General features: G+C 37.6%; 1 protein-coding gene across 1 annotated transcript in view; it reads left to right on the forward strand.

Moving 5' to 3' along the window:
• The window catches only part of RALGAPA1 (Ral GTPase activating protein, alpha subunit 1 (catalytic)), a gene marked incomplete at its 5' end in the record, with an annotated part of 124,739 nt that overhangs the window by 81,919 nt on the left and 19,985 nt on the right, over window positions 1-22,835 (forward strand). Inside the window, 2 exons of the mRNA XM_009074066.1 lie at window positions 8,255-8,413; window positions 10,117-10,244. Of these exons, the coding sequence (XP_009072314.1) occupies window positions 8,255-8,413; window positions 10,117-10,244 (287 nt within the window). The remainder of the gene's footprint in view (window positions 1-8,254; window positions 8,414-10,116; window positions 10,245-22,835) is intronic.

Consider the following 22,835-nt stretch of genomic DNA (forward strand, 5'->3'; position numbering starts at 1 on the left):
ACAGACCTAAAGGAGTATGTGCAAGATGTACCCGTGAAAAATTCCTGTCAAGATCAGTGAAGATGCCTTTGCATCTTCTCAACAGGTGAAGGGTTGATCCTCGAGGAGTAGGGGTATCAGCCCAGGCTCTGTCATTGGTATTCAGTGCCAGTCCTCCAAGTAAAGCAATTTAAGAGTTTGCTAGCTCTGAGAGGTGTCCCACTCAGAGGGAGATTGCTGGCCACAGCCTGCTGCAGGCCAGGAGGGTTCGAAGGGTCCCACTTAGGACCACTGTTTATAGAGTCACAAGAGAGTTGACTTTAGTCACAGTAATTTTCCATCCTGGCTGCAATTCTGGTCGGTAACTTTCTTTCAAAGTTTGATAACAAAAATGTCCTTCCACTTGGGTTGTTATTCAGGCAAGATAAATACATTTCCAAGGCTGTTTGTTAAAAAACAGGAGCTTGTTAGCCAGCATGGGTTCTTTGGACCAGACAGTGTTTCTGATAAGCTCAAGAGGAGCTTAGCCCAGGTGCTGTTTGTCAAGGCCAAGGCCTAACGAGCATTTCTGAGATCATAGTGCAGCCTAATGAGCAGGGAGGGAGGGGTGCACCACCACAGACCACCCTGAATCTACATATAGATATTGCTGCCAGGGAAGGTTCAGTGCTGGTCCAGGCCTCCTGTGACTCAGTTTGTGAAAACTGTGTCATAACAAGTCCAGTTTGCCCCAGGCCTTTTTCTCTCCTCCTTTCTCCACAATCTCACTCATCAGTAATTTGGAATATTTGAGGTCTGTATGGGTATGTAGAGTGTATCAAAAGATTGGGATTATATTTATGGCTCAGCTACTGATAGACTCAGTTAGTTAAGCTGCATTATTCCTCTGTGACTTGCCTGTTCTTGATTGGTGTGTCAGTTTTGTTCTTTTTAAGCACTTTTTCCCAAGAGCAGATGCTTGTGAGCCTCTATGTCTCTCCTCCCTTCCCTAACACCTTTTGGCGCATTCCGATTGAATTTAGTAGAGACATCTTTCAGAGGTGTTCGTTTTCTGTATGTTTAACGATGATAGGTTAAGTAAAAGAGATGGAGTGAGAGTGACTTTTAGTGCTCCTACTCAGCAAGTAAAGACTACATGGGAAGAAGCATTAGATATCAGGGAACCAGCACCAGAGACAAACGTTATGAAAGTCATCCCAAATTTGAGAGAAGCATCAGCTGATGTTTACACCTTGGGAGAAACCAGCAAGTGGTATCAGGAGACATGAGTAGGAAGACAGTCTTAATTCATTTACTAGTTCTGCAATCACTCATGCTGATTGGACCGAACACATCAGCAAAAGGAATGTTTTATGAAATGCTGTTTACCTCATGCACACTATCAAAATTATTTGGGACCTGTGTGAAGGCTAACAATTGTAACCATTCTGAGTGCATGTACTGTTTGTGGCCCCCAGAAGAACTTGAGATTTGAGCTGCTCTACATGTCTTTCCTGTGAGTTTTTGTCTGTTTTATTCAGTGGGAGAAAAACAAGCAAAATTGCAGTAGTTGGCTTAGAAGTGCTGCTGGGTTTTATATTGTAAATGTGCCTAGAGGTACACGATAGGTTGATCTTATAAATGGAAATTAAATTGAATTAAAACAAAACTTCTTCCTGCCAATTGAGCCACTGCAAAATCAAGATTCTGCTCTTTCAGGGGCTTAGTCATTTTTAAACTTATTTTCCATCAGTCTTAGAGAGTAGTAAATAAAACTTTTAAGTGTCTTGATACCTCTGAAGCATTTGTTTCTGAAGACATGAAGAAGAGCAAGAAAAGACATGAATTCAAGAAGATTGGATGGAAATATTCTGAATGTGTAAAGGAACTTAACGCTAAAATGCACATATAAAATAGGTATTTAATTTGTAAATATTAACTTAAAGATTTAATGCTGCTAATGCAATCCATTCTGTTTTTCTTAGAATTCAAGATTAGAGTAAAAAGTATTTACACTACCCTTACAAGAACAAACATGCAAAGACTATCAGGACTAAACAATGTGAAGATTCAGTTCACAAAATGATGAATACTAATTTATCCTGAGCTTTTGGTTTATTGCATGATTCTAAGTTGTGTGTGACATCATCCTAACCACATAAAATGTTTACAGCTCCCAATATTTATAGCTAGGGTTGGATTTTTTTATTGTGTTTATTGTGTTTTATTGTGTTGGGAACTTGAAGGTTTATAGCTGTAAATTAATAGTACAGTATTTTTTTGGAGTTACAATTAGATACACTTGTTGCTTAAAAAGATGCACCCAAGAAACCAAACACACCACAGTTGTTGAGACAAAGCTTTGTGAAAAATTGATCGTGAGGGTACATACAGTATAAACAGTAGTGCCACCCATGTTTAATGGGCAAAAGTAGCTGCATTAAGCCATTACTTCAGATATCTCTGCTCCTTCTGTTCTTTTTATAATAAACACTTTGATTTTTGAAGAAGAAAAAATTCAAGGCTAGCCGTTGTATCATAAGAAAAATGTAATAGCCTTTTTTTCTCCCTCCTTTAGGTAAGTGGGTATTAGAAATTACAGTAATTTTGGCAAGAGTTCAAGGGTTAATGCAGCAGATAAATAAAAGGAATTTTCTGTAAATTGAGCCCTGCATTATTTCAGTTGTCTTGCCTTTCTAAACCTAACTCATTTAATTTTAAAAAGTAAATACTTAAATTCTTTCTGACAGTGTGCTTTGCTTTTACTATCGTTTATTACTTCAATTATACTTGGTATCACTTAGAACAATCTGCCATTTGGAAATTTCAGTATAGCCTGCAGCTTAGTATTAAGTCTGGCTGCTATTGTAACATGTACAGCATATGACACTAATGTATCAAAATTAGATTTGATCATCCCTCCTGGTTATATTTATTTCACGTTTCTTTTGTATTCAGTTAACATAAATGTATTAGGAGAGCTGACACATGATGATGGCTATAGAGTAAGAATATTTTAAAGTACTTTGAGTTAAATTTGAAATTTCAGGTAACCTAACAGTTGGTCATTTTTATATATTTGTTCTAATGGAGTAGAGTTTCAAAACAAGCCTAAAAAAATCTGTTTGTCTCTGACATCTCCTCAGGGCTGTCTTCCCGACAGCTCAGGTTTAAAATGGCTAAAACAGAGCTCTTAATCTCCTTCTCATTGCCACCTTTCTGGATCATCACAGATAACATGACCATTGCGCCTGTCACTTGTGCCCATAGCCTGAAATCATCTTTAATTTGGTTCACTTTCTGAATTCTTACATTCAGTCTGTGCTTAAGACTTGCTTTTCCTACCTAACATTTCTTGCAACATAGTCTTGCCATACACACAGTTAAAATTTATCCACTGTACCATAAACTGTTGTTTTGATCGCTGAATGATCCTTTTTCTGGCCTTGACACTTTCATTCTTGAAGAATGCTGATATAAAAGATACTTTTCTAAGCTTTAACACCTTTTTACAGTTTCTTTGCATTTGTCCATTTCCATTTTGTGTCTTGCTTTATGCTTAGATAATAAACTCTCTATGGCAGTTTGATCTGCATTTAGAGTGTTAGGATACTGGTGTGTAATGTGTAGTTCCTGGTGTTTCAGCTGCTGTATATTACCAGTTATCTGGTGCCTTATTTTAGGGCTTTGTATTATTTATATTATTTCTGTACCTTATGTCTCTGATACAGATTTGCACTTTGTTATGCATACTGTGATGTATGCACATACAAAGTTGTAAATTCAAGAAAACAAGGTTGGGAAATGGATGTGATGATGTAGTTGCTTACACATCTGGTGCTGAGTTTTGAGTAACCATTAACACAGAATTCAGTCTTTACACCTGTTCATTCTGTGTGCATCAAATCCCATTCTGTTAGATACCCTGGGACCACACCTTCTTGGGAAACTGTTTCTGTCTCTCCTTAAGCTTTCAGTGAGCACAGGTGGTGGTAGCTTGGTATCTTTGTCCTATTTGGGTGCCAGACACTGAATTATGGGATGCTTCCAATTCAGTAGAAAGATCTAAAGAATCCAGATTAAAGTTGGAAGAGGCTCTGGCAGTCCTGTGGTGTAATAATTACAGTGAGTGATGGAGTCTCCAAATGTTTGCTGTACTTGCAGGAGAGCTTGGTTGTGGAGCACTGCTCAATTCCAAGGTTCTTCAATAGGGAGCTGGAAAATGGAGAAGAAAATCTGAAATTCTTCTTTCTAAAAAGTATATCCAAAACCTAGCAGACCCTGGAAAGCTTTTCAAATCAGTTTCAGGTATTGGATCTCTTCCATGAATCAAGTGTTGTTGATGAGTCAATTTACCACCATTCAAGCATTTTCATAAGCTTTGCTTGCTGACCAAGGTGAGGACATCTGAATGAAGCAATAAGGAGCATTGTGTTAGTGTCAGAGCTTCTGATCTATTCTTGAAAAAGGAACAGAATGACTTATCTTGACTTCGTCTGTTGTTTTTATCAGTCGTCTGACCATCTATAATGGAAAAAAGTCTTTGATCATAGTTTTGATCCTGAGTACATCTTTTTTTATAAACCACCATTCATAATTTATAGCATCATGCACCTACCTGCACAATCTGATTTTGACTCTCAATCCATTACATGTCACAGAGATGCCATTCTGCATTTTACTCAAACTGGATCATTGCCAGATCACTCTCAGTAGTATTCATGAGGTGAAATACATATAACAGGACTTGGAACTCCTTGAAATAATCTGATTCAGTTTCCTTTTTCTCTGAAGATGTTTGTGCTTTCAGCATGGACTGTGTTCTCACACATCTGTGAAGGTATAAAGCAAACTTTGAAATTGGAGAAAAAAGTCACTAATGGCTTTGGTACACCTGGCATCTAAAAACATGTGTCCCTTGTCAGTAATCCTCCTTCTGAAATAGCCACACAGCACACTTGTATCACACCAAAATCTATAGCAATCTAATGTGAAAGCATACATCAGTAGTCATGCTCTGGGTAGCTTTCACAGAAGTGTAAGAACTGTCTCATTAGCTGTAGGTATCAATAACAGGTACACAGGGGCAACCTTTGGTAATTGAAATTCAGAGGCAGTGATGCCCTCAAGAAGCTGCACTATCTAAACTCTCTATATATTTTGGATTTTAAAGCCATTTCTTTGGCATGTACACTGTCACTGTCACTTGTTTCTGTCTATGAGTCTGTTGTCTTTGAGTCCAAAGATGGTAAGTAAAGGAGGGCTAATTCTTCAAGTAAATAGTTCAGAGTTGCTGATTTAGGAATGGTGCAGTGCAGTGGTGGTGTATTGGTTCCATTTCTGCTTATGGCAGTCAGTTCAATGAGTTCAGTCAATGCTCCAGATGACCATCCCTCAGTATAGAATCATGTATTTTTTCACATTCTGTAACATTTCATGTCTAAACTGATTTGCCTCATGCTTTCTGTTTGGCTAGGCAGCCTCATCCTCCCTGAGCTTTTCACTTCCTTCTAAGAGCAGGCCCATCAGTCCCTGATACCCTGTCATTGTCATATTTCAGCATATACTTTGACTGTCACTTCACTCAGGAAGCAAAACGGGAACTTTTGATTTATTTTTTTTTTAATCTGAGGTGCATTTCCTCACTGACTTCTCTGGTGACAAAGCCAGTTTAAGAGGTGACAACCCTGCTTTCTGCTCCTGTTATGCTTCAAAAAAAGGTGCTAACAAGTTATTTTCTTGGGCTGTGTTTGAAGCCAGTTCAGTGAAATGAGCTGAGTTGTAAACAAGAACCTTGGATCATGTCTGTGATCCATTGGTCTCATGAAGAAGAGAAGATTGTTAACTATGGCCAAAGGAGAGGAGGCCAAGGAAAACAATCTATTAGTCAGCGATACTAGAGGACACTGAAGTGAAGCTGTGCCTTATGTAACTTAAAAGGTAGAATTCTGCCCCGATGAAAATTCAATAGGAAAGGCTGTTCTGGTGCCAAAGTGCAAGGTTTCTTTAATGTTTCACTAGAAAACAAAAGGGTTAGAAGGAAGTTGCTTTTCCGGTGATTTGGGGGGGGGGTTTGTTGGTAGTGTATTTTGAAGTTTATTGTATCAAGTATTGAAGTGCTCCAAGCTATAGCCAGGATAAAAACAACTAAGTGTGCTTCATGTTGCTCTCTTATCGCTCTTATTTGACCCTATTGCTCTCTACAACTACCTGAAAGGAGATCGTAGCAATGTAGGAGTCAATCTCTTCTCCCAGGTAACAAGAGACAGGAGTAGAGGAAATGGCCTCAAGTTACACTAGGGCAGTTTAGATTGGATATTAGGAAAAATTTCTGCACAGAAAGGGTTGTCAAGCATTGGAGCAAGCTGCTCAGGGAAGTGTTGGAGTCACCATCCCTGGCGGTATTTAAAAGATGTGCAGCTGTGGTGCTTAGAGACATGGTTTAGTGGTGGACTTGACAGTGCTGGGTTAGCAGTTGGATTTCATGATTCTGGAGGTCTTTTCCAACCTAAATGATTCTGTGGTTCTAAGGTAGGAGGGGTTCAGACCCTCAGAACAATTCTACAGTTACTTGTCTTTTATGGTGTTCATCATTGTTATGTGTTCTCCAGGGTTTCTGCAGCTGCTGTTTGCATGCTGCCCATTCAGGTTGCTGCCTGGTTTTATTCTAATCTAGTCAAATAAAACTCAGGGTAGTGAATGTCATTATAACCAGTTCTTTTGTTGGGTTGAGTTTACTGTTGGCACAAGAGCATCCTGAAGTAAGTGTTGTTCAAAATAATTCAGCCATCTACACAAGAGGCAAGAACAGCTCACTTCAAAGGCACTGCAGCCCTTGTAGATTAGATGTATGTATGGTCTGGTCCAGGCAAAACAAATGACTTGTTGAACATCAGAGAAGGAGGTGTGGTATTGATGCCATCTGTCCTTTGCCTAGTCCAACACTGAAGAAAATCTTTTTTTTTTTTTTTTTTTTTAGAAATACAACCCTGGTTTTTAGTCTGATACAATGTAAAGCTAACAGAGATTATTTTTTTTCTTAAGTCTGCTACTGACAACTGGTATAAGCCTTCAAATAAGATGTAGCATTGCAGGAGATTTTGTAAAATATAGAAGTGAATACTTGATGTGAAATTTCTCTGAAGACTATGTATATGTTTTGCTTTTATTTAAAGTGTAATCAGGTTCTGAAAATGAGCACAGAAAATTGTTGCCTTTTTATGTACAGTAGCTCCCATAAGTGCTCTGATTAGTTTCTGTATGTTACCTGTTAACAGCAGTTCACAGTGCTGTCCTTTGAATAACGTCAAGGTAATTTTTTGACAAATTCCACCTACCTAAAGCTGTGCAAACAAGCTGAAAACTGTGGGTGAAGACAAATGTCAGCTGTAACTGGTGATGCACTAGGGGATTAAAAAGTGATTCCAGTTTGAATTTTCAGGAATAGCCCTTACTGGAAAGAATCTTCACATTTAATAATTAGAATGTGTTTGATCAGTATACATAAAGCCTCTCTCCATTATGTTAACATTTGTTATCAGGTGGTAGTGTTCAGCAGAAGGAGCATTTTGGAGCTTCAGTGCAGATAATTCCAGCGTGTTCAAGAAATTCCTTAATGTGACTGTATGACTCCATCTGAGGATATAGCATGCCTTTGGCCATTTTGAGCCAGATCAAGAGCCATTTTATAGTTTTTTGGGGAGCAGGGTGGTTTTTTATAAAGGTACACGCATTTCATGGGAAATGAGCATTTTGTTTAGTTAATGTGAGGGCTATGGAAAATGCAGAAGCTATGCTCCTTTAAAAGCATTTTGTTTGTAGTAGACAGTTTGAAATTTGGCTGGAATGGTGAGGTTAACTGCTCAGGTACAATGTTCATTCATATGCTTTAGAAGTTCATATAGAACTTAGTAATTTGCTGGCTATCAGTGATGGCAATCTTGAACACATTTTCGTAAATCAGGTTGAACCACTCTGCATTCTTGAGATAATATCAACAGAATTTTAGCTTTCAGTAGAAAACAGATATTGACATATCTGTTAATTTAAATAGAAATTGACACTAATGTGTAAAAGTCTGTAGAACAAACCAATACTGTCGACTAATACACTGAAATTGTTAAATTACAGTGTATAGTATTACACTATAGTGTAATTTGGTTATTTTACTCATTCTTCTTCCTTTGTTTTTAATGGGTTTGTCCTTTTGAAATGTGATCATTTAATATAGATGTATGGCTATAGAATATTAATTATGAATATTTAAACCAATGGGTTTTTATTCCTGCTTTTCCAGCTAAGACATTTAGGAAATGATGAAGTACACATTGTCTGGTCAGAGCATACTCGAGATTATAGAAGAGGAATAATTCCAACAGAATTTGGTGATGTTCTTATAGTTATCTATCCCATGAAAAACCATATGTTCAGTATCCAGATCATGAAAAAGCCTGAGGTAAGGGTTTGTTTTCTCCTGTGTTTCCTTCATATGTTTAACATGAACAGAGTTTTGTTTGGAATCTGAAGTTTTGGTATAATAGGTTGATCCAACAAAGTGATGTCTTGAGCATTGACAGTTGTGGCGGTGGTAGGAGGAAAAGGAAGAGCTCAGTGAGTACAATGCATAGTACAATCAGTAAGTCCACACAAGAATTTGGAGATTAATTTAGTAAAGCAAGACCATTCAGCCCTTAGGCATATGAACACCCACTCTTTGTAGTGACTGTTCCTCAAACATCTGTGCTGGTCCTGTTCTTAAAACAGTGGTTTAGGGTAGTGAACACTGACTGAGTAAAAGTAGTCATGAGGTTTAGTACTCCCTAATGGGTACTACTTCTGTGTGTTATGTCACTTGCCATGAATTCCATACTTTAAATATTAAAATTCTTACTAGGAACACTAATATTAATAAATGAGGTATGGCAGAAATAGGATTATCTCTGTATGATGATTGCCTCTATCTCTTGATAGGCATGAAATGATAACCAGTCTTGTTATGACTGGATTACTTATGTTTTTAATTAATAAGTATATTCTTTCTTTTACTACTTTAAGTACAAATAGTTGTATTATTGGGAGTGTGCAGGTTAAGAAGGAAAACAAAAACTGAAAATGGGGATTGTTGTCAGTCCAAAAAGAGGTCCTTATATGTGAAAAAAGAAGTGCCTTCCATCAGATTTCAGCATTCTCAAAACTACCTTAAATGACTAATGGCAAAAATAATGCAGGGATCTAAAATTCTTTCATAGCATTGGTTTCATCTTAGCAGAAAGACTATTCAGTGTATGCTCTGCTCTCCTTGCTGAGCTGATGCACTAATTTGGCTGCTCTTCACCTGCTTTACGTCAGCAGCTTCAGAAATTTATTCACACATACAGGAAATCATACTTAATACTGAGTGTTTGGTTTTGATTTTGTTGGGTTGTTTTTTAATTGCAAAATGATGATTCATTAGAGAAAAATGTAATGCCAAAACATAAGATCCATCTGTTCTCTACACCTTTTTGGGTGCTACCTATAATAAATACTGAGATTTTCTACTGATAACACAAGTAAGGTTTTACACTTAGGGTCCAAAGAGGCAAAACTTTCACCACATATTTCTCCTGTAAAGAACTTACAATCCATTTGTATAGATAGCATAAAAAGGAAGAAGAAGAGATAGAAGAAAAGATGGAAGGTGAGGGTCAGTGCACCAGTAATTGTATGACAGTTGCACATTGAGTTGGTCCTTATGGACATGTTAATATCTAAAACCATGATAAATATTATTTTAAAATTTGAGTAATTATTCATTTTGCTTACTACCACCTACAATATTGTCATCTAGCCTTTCGACTTCATAAACATCATATACATAACTGTTCCTAGGATTTTGGCAGCAACTGTTGGAAATGATCTTTGATGAGACATAGTATTCAAATAGTTGCTTAATTTTCTTCAAATACTGTGTTATCTGTTGCCAAGGATATCAAGCAGTTATATGGCTGTATATTTCCACAAGAGAAAAGGTCTGACATGGAGCACAATAACTGGTTTGATTATCTAGCAATGAGGAGGGAAAAAAAGATTTATTTGAGTGCTCTATTGTTAATGTTGATTGCTAATTGTTATAGCTAAGATCTTGCTTTATATTGAGCTTCTTAATTTTTTATTCAGGTTCCATTTTTTGGTCCACTCTTTGATGGTGCTATTGTGAATGGAAAAATTCTGCCTATTATGGTTCGTGCAACAGCTATAAATGCAAGCCGTGCATTGAAATCATTAATCCCATTATACCAAAACTTGTATCCTTTCACTCAAATGCTTTCCAAGGCATATACATTCCCTTGCAGGTCTACAGACATGATATTCATGTTTTCTGTCATTTTATTTTTCTGTCAGATTAATATAGGGAAAATATTTTCTAGTTGTTTTTTTTTTAATGGTGATGGTGCCTTTAGGGAACTTAAACCCAGAGAAGAGTATTCAGATGAAGACCAGCTTTCTTTAACTAAATAATAGATTCAGTGCTGAAAATTGCCTGCTTCTAGTGTTTTATAACATGTACTTAGCACTTTTTGTTAACAAAATTATTTTAATGACCATTTTACAAGTAGTCTTTCTAAAATAGCAATGTCATGATGTTAATAGTCTTTCATTCCTTAAACCTCTTAAGTATTTATCCAGTGTTAGTGTGACTTAGTTTTATTTTCTAGCTCCAAGAATGCTGCTTTGCTTCAAGATGAGAAATTTATTAAATTTTTGTCATATAGATTTTGTTATTTAGCTCAGAATACAAAGTTGTTGTCAAAATTATGTTCATGTCATTGTAAATGTGTCAGAAAAGGCTGTTTCTTTTTTTGTTGTTATTTTTGGAGCTTAAATTGTAATTTTTGGGAAGGGCTGCTCTTGGAAGAATAGATTTACCAATCAAAGATTTAAAAACATAAGGTAAGTCAGTCACTTATACCTCTCCTGTTCTTAAGATTGAGTTCTGTTATATATCTGTTAATTAAATCACCAAGAATATACTATTTTTTAATTTCATAAATTGAAAGGTAAGTTTAAATTTTGATCTAGAGAAATTCTGTGCTTAATTTCTAACCAAGGTGTAGATACTGGTATCTGTCATGTGATAGACTGTTGCCTCTGTGCTTAATTTCTAACCAAGCTGTAGATAATGGTATCTGTCATGTGATAGACTGTTGCTAAAATGCTCTGTTTTTTCTATGGCTGACTTAATACTTGCAGTGTTTTGGATTAGATATGATGAAATGGTTTTACAGATGAATGATGGATGTGTTTGATATGATCACATTAAGTGATGTTTGCACCATTTCTGCAGATGACAGATGTTGATTCATTCTATTTTTGTTTGGAAAGGTCCGATCCTTTTGTCATTACTCAAGTGGCTTAATCAAAGAATATAAAATGTGTTATCATCATTATACCATGAAAAGTGATGTTTTATAACATTATATTGATGTATAGTGATGAGCAACTGGAAAACAATTTGCTTTGAAATAGCAAATTTTCAGTACCAAACAACCTTACTAACTTGTATTTCTAAACTTCTTTATAGAATATAAAAGTTACAATAAGTTCCTTGGACATAACTTGCAAGCTCAATGTCAGTTCCATAGAGCTGTGCATTGCATTTTTAATTGAGTTCTCCAAATTGTACTTTTTAATATACATCAAAGCACGGCATGTCATTTATGGCATAATGTGGCCTCCATTAAAATGTTGATATGTCTCCTAATTGGTTAACATGATAACTGGAAAGCATTATGTGCATTTAATATTAGGTAGCATTGGTTGTTGGGTTTCAAACATCACTTGCTGAGCTTATGAAGTACCACTTGACTGGGCACTGATGTTAAAGAACTACTTTGTTAAGCAGTCTGTGGAATTCTTTTTTCATCTGGCTTGGTGTATCTTATGTTCAATGCTTAGTATAATAATTTAAAAATTAAAATGGGGTTGTGGGGAGTTCTTTAAAAGCTGTTTGCTTGACATGAAATTGGAGAAAACTCTACAAACCTCCCTGGCTTGAGTTAAGCTATGGTGGAGTCAGCTGCGTGGTGGAGTCAGTTGTGTCAGTGGAGAAGAGCAAAAACATGTTGAATTTCAAAGTCTGGACTAGCTCTCAGTGGTTTAAAAACCTCTTGATTAAAAACATTATGGACATGCTCTTGGTGTTCAACCCATTGCCAGACTTGAGGTCAAGAAGGAATTTCCCTCACACAAGAATGGCAAGGACTGGTGGGTGTTTCCTTTAACATGGATATGATCTGCTATCTAGGAACATTTGACAGTTGAATATAATTATGTTCCTGCAATAGTGGGGAATTGAAGATGTCAAGGGTTGTCTTTGTTGTCTCCTGCTTTTTTCCTCTGGTATATTTTAGCTATGGCTGCAGGAGTTTGCTACTGGCTTTTAAGTTTGTAGTGGACTGCAGAGTGTGGGGGCAAAGTATTTTATGGTCTGTGGTTACACAGCTCTTCTGGACACCCTGCCAGACTCAATGTCTTGTGCAGAAGAAGGGTGGTCTTTCCTTATGTTGAAGTGTTGGTAGAGCAAAGGCAAAGAGGGCTCAGAGTGGTGAAAATAATACATTCAAAGAGAGAGGCAAAAAGGAACAAAAAAGCTATTTTCAGAAGGTACGCCAAAAGCAGTCTCAGCTGCAAGAGTGAAGTGACTTTCCACAAGTCCAAGACCATAATGGTGTCAGTGAAAGAGAATTGTGATCTGTTTGAAATTAATCTTTGTTTACTTATATATGAGTATCTAATATACTGAGGCAGTTTATTAGGAACTTTGATGATGGTTACTAGAAATCCAGTTGAATGTGGGTCTGGAGAGCACAAGAGTACTTGAGACTGATGTCAAACTAAACATTTCAAGCACTCCATTTCTGTATTAGCTCTTTTTTTTACAGTAGTAGGCCAGCAGAAATAGTTAATTTCAAAGCCAGCACTGGTGTATGGATGTTTCCCAGCCTGCAGGTGTGTGGTTCATGTCATGGTGCTGTATAATAGTTCATGGGCACCTTTTGACTCAGTGTGGAGTTCAGGGTATTATATCTAGGTCTGTGCTTATCTGGTTTTGAAGATTCTTGGTTAAAATATCATGTTGTAGATCCTTGTGGTGATGGAATGTGGTAAACAATTAAACTAGGAGTGTGTTGATTTGCTTGCGTATGGGACTGGAAGAAAGTGGCACTGAGTTTGACCCTCCTACTTCCAAGGAGAACTTCTCCATCCTTTGAGACAGTGCATTTTCTAAGTGCAGACGTGACTGAAAAAAGCTGTCATTTGTAATCAGCAGGGATATTCAGGTCTCTTCATGTAACCTGATTGCAACTTTTTCCTTAATGTGCTGGTCTGTTAATCACGATGTGGCAATGGGTAATACAAGTGAATGGTATAACAATGGTTGCATGGATACAGGAAATTCTGCTCATCTCCCTCTTACAGTCTGCCCTGACTTTGAGTATGAATTGTATGATCCGAAGGAGCTTTCTGAGATTGACATATTCTGTCAATCACCTTCCGCTTTCTGACATTATTTTGGCATTTCTGATAGCAAACTTAGATAGCAAAACACTTAGAAGGTTTGATTTTGTTAATGATTTTAAAAGGTTTTATCTGCTCTGTGGTTTTATGCCTTGCTCCAAATACTATAATGATATGTTTCCGTATTGTAGTGTTTTAAGAGTAAAAGTTCACTGAATTTACCAGCAAACATTAGTCATGTTTGGCAGGTGTCCTGCCTTAGTTGATAGTTGACATACTCATTGCTGCAGCCACGTGAAGAGACTATTGCCATTTTGGGTGGAGTTTCTCCATTGGTTTGTGGAATTTGCTTCATTTTCTCCTTCAAGGATTCTCTGGTCCCTCGTTATCTTTTGGCCACTTGGCTTTCTTGTACCAGTACCCCCTCACCAACAGGCAGCACACACACACAGAGCAGGTGACAAATGCTAATGAAGCAGCAGTATCCCCTTCTCTATCTGAAAGCTAATGTTTCCTCTTCTCATTGCATTTGTCATTGTCTTAAAGACATGCATGCTTATCTTCTGAGTACACTCCAGATGCACATATATTAGGAAAACTTCTAGGACTCACAAATGCATGTGTAATAATGGGACTGAGTGTTAAGAACAGTCATTTTCATTATGATGTAGAATAAGAAGACCAATATTTAGGGGGGTTTTTTAGTACTCTGTTTTTACTGAATTGCATTGCAATTCCTAATATGAATCGTTTTATTCATGGCTTATGTCTCATGGCACTTTGTCACATTCTGAATTCAGAATTAACCATGTGTAGGAAATGGATCAATCCTAAACATTTTGAACAATAGAAAGAGTGGCTTCATATAAAATTGTACTTGAACTTCCTGAGTCAACAGCAAATGTTAGCCAGATGCCAAGAGGTACACCTTGACATAGTAGGCACCTTCAGTGATCCAACTTGCTAAAACTATTGCAACAAACCAGGAAAAATACTGGAAGTTGTGGGAGGGACATTCCACTTGTGAAACAACTAGTGTCACTTTTTGCACACTGTACACAGATTTCGGAGTGTTAACAATTATTTCAAACTGTTTGCACTTCAGATAGTGCAATTCAGACACTGTGCCTTCTGTCTTATGTAGTATTCCCCTCCCAAAGGGTGCTACCTAATGTGTAGCTAGACACACAGTAAGAAATCCTATTTAGCATCTTTTAAATCTGAAATTTGTTGACATTTTAGAACACGTGGAATATGGATAACTTTTATCCCTAATCAACATAGCATAATTTTCACTTCTTTTTAATAATCTACAAAGTGTTTGACCTAGCACCAAGAACGGGCATTTCTTTTGGGTGTTTTTGTCACATGAAACCGATTACTTTAAATAGCAAAAATATAATGCAGTTTTAATTATTTCATCTAAAAATGTTACAGAATAAATCTTAATCTAAATGACTGGATAAATTAATCTTTCTTATGAAAACTGAAAAATTGACATCCTCCTGTACTTTTGATATTGCATGACTAAGCAGTTGGTACTTGATGTATTGTAGCTAAACTTTGACAGTTGTCTTCCAGAGGGAGGGAAGATATTAACCCCATATGATGTCTGACAAGACAGTATCTTATTTATGAATAAAATAGTGGCTCTGAGTGGTTTGTTAAAAGTTTGCTCTGTATTAAAAACTTACCACTCAGAAGAAGGTTTTTTTCTTGAGATGATACTCGACTGCCCCAAGAAAGGGTTTTATTGGGTCGGGAAGCATTGCTGTTTCTGGGCCTGCTTGACCAGCTCTTGCCTCAAGATAGAATTGCAGACACTGGAAAGCTTATCTTTAAAAAGAAAATGTTCTTTATTAATGACATACAGTGAGCAAAGAGTATTCTTCAGATTCTCTGGCCACATTTGTTCCATTTAATAACGAATATTTATTTGCATCTTCAAACGGGAACTTGTGAAGATTTTGAAGTTTCTCAGTAGGATAGAAACTTAGAATTAACTTCTGGAAAGCATTGATTTTGGCAATGCCAGTTTCCCTTCCTCCAAGTCCAGTAGGTTTTCTATCTTATAGATGCATGAGCATCTGTAAGGAAAAAAGGTGAACAGAAGTGACAGTGCATCAATGACAACTGTGTATCAAATGGAAAAGGCATAAGGGTTGCTCTCTCTCTTAGTTTTGGTATAGCGAAAGGAATAATGTATAACATTATCTTTACAGTACTTTCCCTCTGAACTAATACATCCAATTAATATATTTTCCTGCAGTGTTACAAGTATATTTGAGCAATAAGAGACTGTTGTAAGGAAAATTCTAGGGCGAATACCAGGAAGATACAATACCAGGTTTCTTGTATACCATGAATGGCTGAACTTCTCAGAATGGCAAACCACTAACACCAAAAAACCCATAATGTGTGGTACTTAAATAACTGCTGCATTTAAGAATGTTCATGTCCAAGATTAGTATTTTAGTATGTTTTACAGAAAATTGGTATGATTTGAAATATCTCATGTAAAGGAATTGTATACATAATGGCAGTGTGGTGTGATAGAATCATCTAAAGTAACTTTTGTATGGATAGCATCACATTGAAGTTTGCCCAATTAAAAAAAGGCCAAATGAAAAAAGAGCTAAGATTCCAAAGCATAAATTGTGCTATTTATGTTTGTTAAGTATGATTTGAAATCCTGTCTTAGGGACATCTTGTCTAACTATATATCTCATGCTGCTCAGTAAATGAGAAGAGTATTGATTGGCATATGCTGCTTAAATCGATCACCTTGACAGCCAGAATTACAGTAATCTGTCAGTATTAATGACTGTCTTTCAAGCCTTGATACCTCTCCTTAGCTTGTCTCGTCTTGCCTCACTTCTGTTTGAAGTGCATTTTCTTGCAACCTCTGGTTTTGTCGGGGTAGGTACTTTTGTAGGGGTTTTTTGTCCCCTGAGTCCAATTTATTGGCTTGATCATGCAATTAGAGTTAAAATGCAACACCAGGGAGCAAAGGTAGGCAGTGTTCTGAGTAACAATTGAACCTCAGAGGTAGTGCAAGCCTGTTCTCAGCCATCACTTATTAGTTACCTGTTGAAAGAATAGGATTGTTTTGCAATGAATAATTCCAAAGCATCACTTTAAATGCCTTTGATTTTAGCCACTAGAGACAACCGATTGAGCCAACATTTGTGATAGCTTTTTAAACTCTTGCCTTAGTGTTTGTCATATAGACACTTCAAATAACTGCTGGAGAAACATTTGCAGATGTATGTACCAAGCTTCTGCATTTACTGCATTTTCATGTAGACATACATGGAATTTCAATTGGGTTTCATGCATTTTTCGTATGAGGAGTAAATTGAAGTGTGAGGCTTGAAAGCTGTTTTGTCATGTAGTATATTTTCATGTTTATTGTCTGTGAACTTTTTAGCTCCAACAGGTCTTTTTTATGTTTGAGGCCCCAGAGCTGGACACAGTACTCGAGATGGGGTCTCATGAGAGCATAGAATTATAGAATCATAGAATCATCAAGGTTGCTCCATTCACCACAAGTTTAAGATCATTAAGTTCAACCATTAACCTGTCAGTCTGCTGTAACCCCTAAACCCTATCTTCCAGTGCCAGATCCAGACACCTCTTAAACACTGGTGACTCCACCATTTCCCTAGGCTACTTATTCCAATGCCTGGCCACCCTAACAGGGAAATTTTCTGATATTTAATCTGAATCTCCCCTGCCTCAGCTTAAAGCCATTCCCTCTAGTCCTCTCACTGCAGGCATGGCAGAAGAGTCCATCCCCCACCTCCTTTCAGGTAGTTGTAGAGAGCAGTGAGGTAGCTCCGGAGTCACCTCTTCTCAAGACTAAACAAACCCAACTCCCTCAGCCACTCCTCATAAGACACATGTTCTAGACCTTTTATGAGCCTTGTTGCCCTTTGCTGGACTCGCTCCAGTGCCTCAATGTCCTTTTTAAAGTGAGGGGCCCAAAACTAAACACAGTACTCAAGGTGTGACCTCTCTGATACTGAGTACAAGGCAATGATCACTTCCCTAGTCCTGCTGGCCACACTATTGTTCAGGCCAATATGCCATTAGCTTTCTTGGCCACCTGTGCACACTTGTTGGCTTATTTTGAGCCAAGTGTCCACTAGCACTCCCAAGTCCCTTTCTGACAAACAACACTCAAGCCACTCTTCCCCCAGCATATAGCACTGCATGGGGTTACTGTGACCCAAGTGCAGGACCCAGCACTTCACCTTATTGAACCTAATGCAGTTGTCCTCAGCCCGTTGATCAAGTCTGTCCATATCTCTCTGCAGAACTTTCCTATCCTCAGTCAGATCGACACTCCCACGCAACTTCGTGTCATCTGCAAATTTACTGAAGGTGCACTCAATCCCCATGTCCAGATCATCAATAAAAATGTTAAATAGTGCCAGTACCAATACTGAGCCCTGGGGAACACCAGTAGTGACTGGTTACTGATTGGATTTAGCTCCATTCACCACAATTCTCTGGGCCTTGCCATCCAGCCAGTTTTTTAGCCATCAAAGAGTCCACCCATCCAAGCCACAAGCAGCCAGTTTTTCTAGAAATATGCTGTGGGAGACAGTGTCAAATGCCTTACTGAAGTCCAGACAGACACATCCACAGCCTTCCCTTCATCCACTAAGTGGGTCACTTTGTCATAGGAGGAGATCTGGGTGGTCAAGCAGGACCTTCCTTTCATAAACCAGTGTTGGTTGGGCTTGATCCCCTGGTTGCCTTGCATGTGCTGTGTGATGGTACACAGGATGATCATCTCCATGACCTTTTCCAGAACCAAGGTTAGGCTTACAGGCCTGTAGTTCCTTGGATCCTCCTTCTGACCCTTCTTATAGATGGGTGTTATGTTTGCTAATTTCCAGTCAGCCAGAACTTCTCCAGTGTGGGACAGTGTCAAATGCTTTGCACAAGTCCAGGTAGATGGTGTCAGTTGCTCTTGCCTCATCCATCACTGGTGTAATGCTGTTGTTGAAGAGACCTTTAAGATCATCAAGTCCAGCGAAACTTGTCAGGCACGATTTGTCCTTAGTGAAGTCATATTGTCTATCCAAAGTCACGTCTTCATTTTCCGTGTGTCTCAGTATAGTTTCCATAAGGTTCTGCTCCATGATCTTGTCGGGCACTGAGGTGAAACTGACAAGCCTGAACTAGGATGCTGGGAGCAACTGTTAAAAGAGTTACAGTGTATAATGCTGTCGTTATCACAAGATATCTATAACATATTTTAATTAGTAGTACAGCTTTGTTTGTTTAGTTACTCTTCCCTAATGAAATGCAGGAGACTTTCTTGAAAGTAGTAAAAATGCAAAATACCAAATGAGTGAAAACTGATTGACTCTAGCAATGCAATTTTCTACTAATAATTGCACTTATCAAGACCTGAGTGATCTGTTGATGTTGTAGACAGTTATATCTTTATGTCCTGGTGGGAAAAATATGTTCTGGGTTCTTTTGCTTCTACATTCTCTCATAAATTGATTTTATCCTTCTGAAGGAGGAATAGCTCTTTGCCTCATCCATCACTGGTGTATGCTGTTGTTGAAGAGACCTTTAAGATCATCAAGTCCAGCGAAACTTGTCAGGCACGATTTGTCCTTAGTGAAGTCATATTGTCTATCCAAAGTCACGTCTTCATTTTCCGTGTGTCTCAGTATAGTTTCCATAAGGTTCTGCTCCATGATCTTGTCGGGCACTGAGGTGAAACTGACAAGCCTGAACTAGGATGCTGGGAGCAACTGTTAAAAGAGTTACAGTGTATAATGCTGTCGTTATCACAAGATATCTATAACATATTTTAATTAGTAGTACAGCTTTGTTTGTTTAGTTACTCTTCCCTAATGAAATGCAGGAGACTTTCTTGAAAGTAGTAAAAATGCAAAATACCAAATGAGTGAAAACTGATTGACTCTAGCAATGCAATTTTCTACTAATAATTGCACTTATCAAGACCTGAGTGATCTGTTGATGTTGTAGACAGTTATATCTTTATGTCCTGGTGGGAAAAATATGTTCTGGGTTCTTTTGCTTCTACATTCTCTCATAAATTGATTTTATCCTTCTGAAGGAGGAATACTGGTTTTACTGATTTCTCTACAAAATACGGGCAGGCTTATTCTGATGGCATTCTGTTTAGAATAGAAGGATGGCAGTGGGCTATCCTGAAAAGCAGTGACATGCTTTATCAGCCTCCTAGATCTTCTGAGTCTGAATGTGTCAGTACAGATCACTTGAGGGAGGGGAGTTTTTCTTACTACATATTGTTAAGACAGGAAATTTTTGTATGTTGTAAGCTGAGAGTTAGTAGAACAACCACTTTTTCATTATAAAATGTGTTTTAAATGTCTATAAATCCCTTTTTTAAACACAAAATTGCAGGGAGAAAGCTACGAGTCCTTAAACTGGAATGAAAAACTAATTCAATCTTATGCAAAATTGATTGCCTTGTATGTAACACAAAGTGACAGGTTTTTTGTTAATACCTACTTAACCTTATTAATTAATTAAACATTTTGGGTAACAAAAGCTCTTTGTTAACATGTTAAGACTCTTGCCTCCTTAAGGTGTTAAAATTCATACAGATTTCTTCGATAGCTCTCAGAAGTCTGTGAATAAAAATGGGGAAGAGTAAACAATTTTTCCTGACATTTCTAAGAAATGTTTTTAAACTGTTTAAGCCCTATTTTTATGCTGGAAAAGACAGCATTGTTTATTGATTTAATCCTTTTCTTATCATAAATTCACCCTAATAACAGATAAGTGATGTACAAACAACTTGAAAGATTTGTATGTTAAAACATCAGAAGCTGTGTATATATAAAAATATGGCATTGAATATGGTTGATTCTGATACTTAAGTTGGTGGGAAATATGGGAGATTATTTGTAACAATCAAAACTGATAGAACAGTAATGTTGTGAGATAGAGTGGTGGTTTTTTGGTGAGTTGAATAAGATATTGGCAAACTGTTTCCACATCATCCTGTATATCAAAACAGTTGGAGGGTGTGCTTTCCAGTGCCAGCAGAGAGATTAGAAGATCATAGGTACCAAAAAAAAAAAAGAGATTAATAGAAACTAGCACATTGGTTGTCTTTGTTCTACATTTCGGTTACTGAAAAACGGGGCTATATGTAATACCTGGCAGTATGTGGAAATATCTAGCCAGAGATGGAATGCGCTTCATGTAACAATATTCACAAATTAAACAGGTCAAAATTATAACAAAGAAGGTTTTAGGTTATTCTTATGTGCCACATACTTAATCAAAAAAATGGAATAAGCTCACATAAAGCAAGGATTAAAAGTTAGTATGACAGTAATTGGAATTACCATATGGCAGTCCGAAGGACGTGAGTCCTAATCATAGCCTGGCCAATCAAATTAATCTCAATATACTTTCTAGACATTGAGAAAATAGTTTAATTGCCGATTAACTGCACCTGAATAGATCTGTGGATCACAAATACATCTATCTCCTCCTGAATGCTTCTCCTCCCAAACAGAGAAGAATGCAGGCTATTAGAAAATCTTTTAATTTTTGCTTGCCAAACCATAGTTACCATCCATCTGTTCTTGCCAATTGTGGAAAAAGGTCAGTTTTCAGCAAAGCCATGCATTTCACAGAAGGTATGTGAAGTGAAATTTCACAAGGGACATGATGGATCCTGATTCTTAGTGATAAACCTTAGGGGCCAGCAGGGTTGGCATATGGTTCAGCATGATATGAAGGCTTGGGTTCCCTGGCTTCACTTCTTTGGCGTGGAACTGATAAAACCTGGCTCTTAAGTATTGTTTCACTGGACACCAATCATGGGCAGCAGGAACTGCCCACTTAACTCTCTGTGGGAAGGAAGCCCAGGCTGTGTTCACAATAGTGCCATTGTACTGCTGCAGACTGCTCTCAACAGCTTGACAGCACTAGGGAGGAGGGCGAAAGGGCTGCCTTGCTAATTGCCCTTCAAAATAAAGATAGAGGGAAATAACTGAAAATTAGTATATGTTTTCTTCACTTAAATAGAAGCCTGTCTTTGAGTTTTTAAAATCAACATTACTGCCCTCCAAAGAGGCTTAGAAGTAGATTATCTTGTACTGGTACTGCAGCAACCCAGGGTAAAGAGAAAACATTCTCTTCGACTATAAAACAGAAAAAGGCAGTTGTAAAGTTTATTAAAATACAGATTGAAATTAATGACAGAATGTCTCATGAGAGAAGTTTTCTGTGTTACCAGAAGTGTGGAATTGCAAATGAATACCTCTCTATATGTGCAGTCTTCTTATTGAAAAATATTTAATATAATTGTATTTGTGTAATTTTTGTTTGTAGTGATTTCTTCATGAAAGCTATTTTCTTTACTGTTTCTCTCATCAATGAATATGTTGATATATGCAGAATTAGTATCTAGGGTATAAATTTATATATTTGAATGTATGAAAACAGTGAGCTTAAGCATTCACGCTAATACTGGAGAGCAGAGAGCCAGTTTTTCTTTACACCCATCGACCATAATTACTTGAGTTAAAACTGATGTAATGCCAAGTGTCAGAGTGGGGATAAATCCCTCTCCCAACATCGGGAGTTAGTTTGTGGGGCTGCAGTTTCCCTCTGGCCTCTAAACTTCTACATTTATTGCAGTCATCACTTCAGCCCTCACCTTAACATCTCTCATTGGCACATTTGGTGCAACAGCATTAATAAACTTCAGTCCCTCAGCCTGCTGGCCTTCACCTCCCCTGCTGCCTCCTGCAAACCCACAGCGGCAGAAAAAGGGGCTCTTCTGTCTGACGGCAGGAGCATCGCTCCGGAGAGAGCCTGCAGCAGTGGCAGCTGTAATGGGCTTCAAAACAATTAGCACCACATACCTTATAGGTTCATTGATTCCTGTCTTCCTCCCTGGAAGTTGGAGTAGGAATTCTGCCTGCATATGGGCTTCAGCACTGTTTCCTTCACTGTTTTGTTTTCACCTCCATAGCCTGTTACTAAAATGTGGGCAAATGGAGTATTTGTAAATACCATCATTAGTCTTCTAACCGCACAGCCAAAGTTAATGGGTAGTCTGTTACAGTGTTGAGGTATTCATCCTTCCTATACTGCTAGTTATTTGATCTGTCTTTTTAATTTCATGCTAAAATGCAGTTCAGTGTTTGTAGAACCAACAATGCACAATAAATGGTACCGAAACTTTCTACTATATATGTTTGTGTTAATATGCTTCTGCTATATTTCAAGCAGATAATTCATTGAATGCCCATTCTTCCTCTTACTGCAGAGTAGATTATATTTAAGTCAAGATTAATGGATAGATTCTGATGTTAAAACCCAGTCTCTGAGCCTGT

Source organism: Acanthisitta chloris, unplaced genomic scaffold (genome assembly GCF_000695815.1).
Source record: "Acanthisitta chloris isolate BGI_N310 unplaced genomic scaffold, ASM69581v1 scaffold23674, whole genome shotgun sequence".
In the NCBI taxonomy this organism is placed as follows: domain Eukaryota; kingdom Metazoa; phylum Chordata; class Aves; order Passeriformes; family Acanthisittidae; genus Acanthisitta; species Acanthisitta chloris.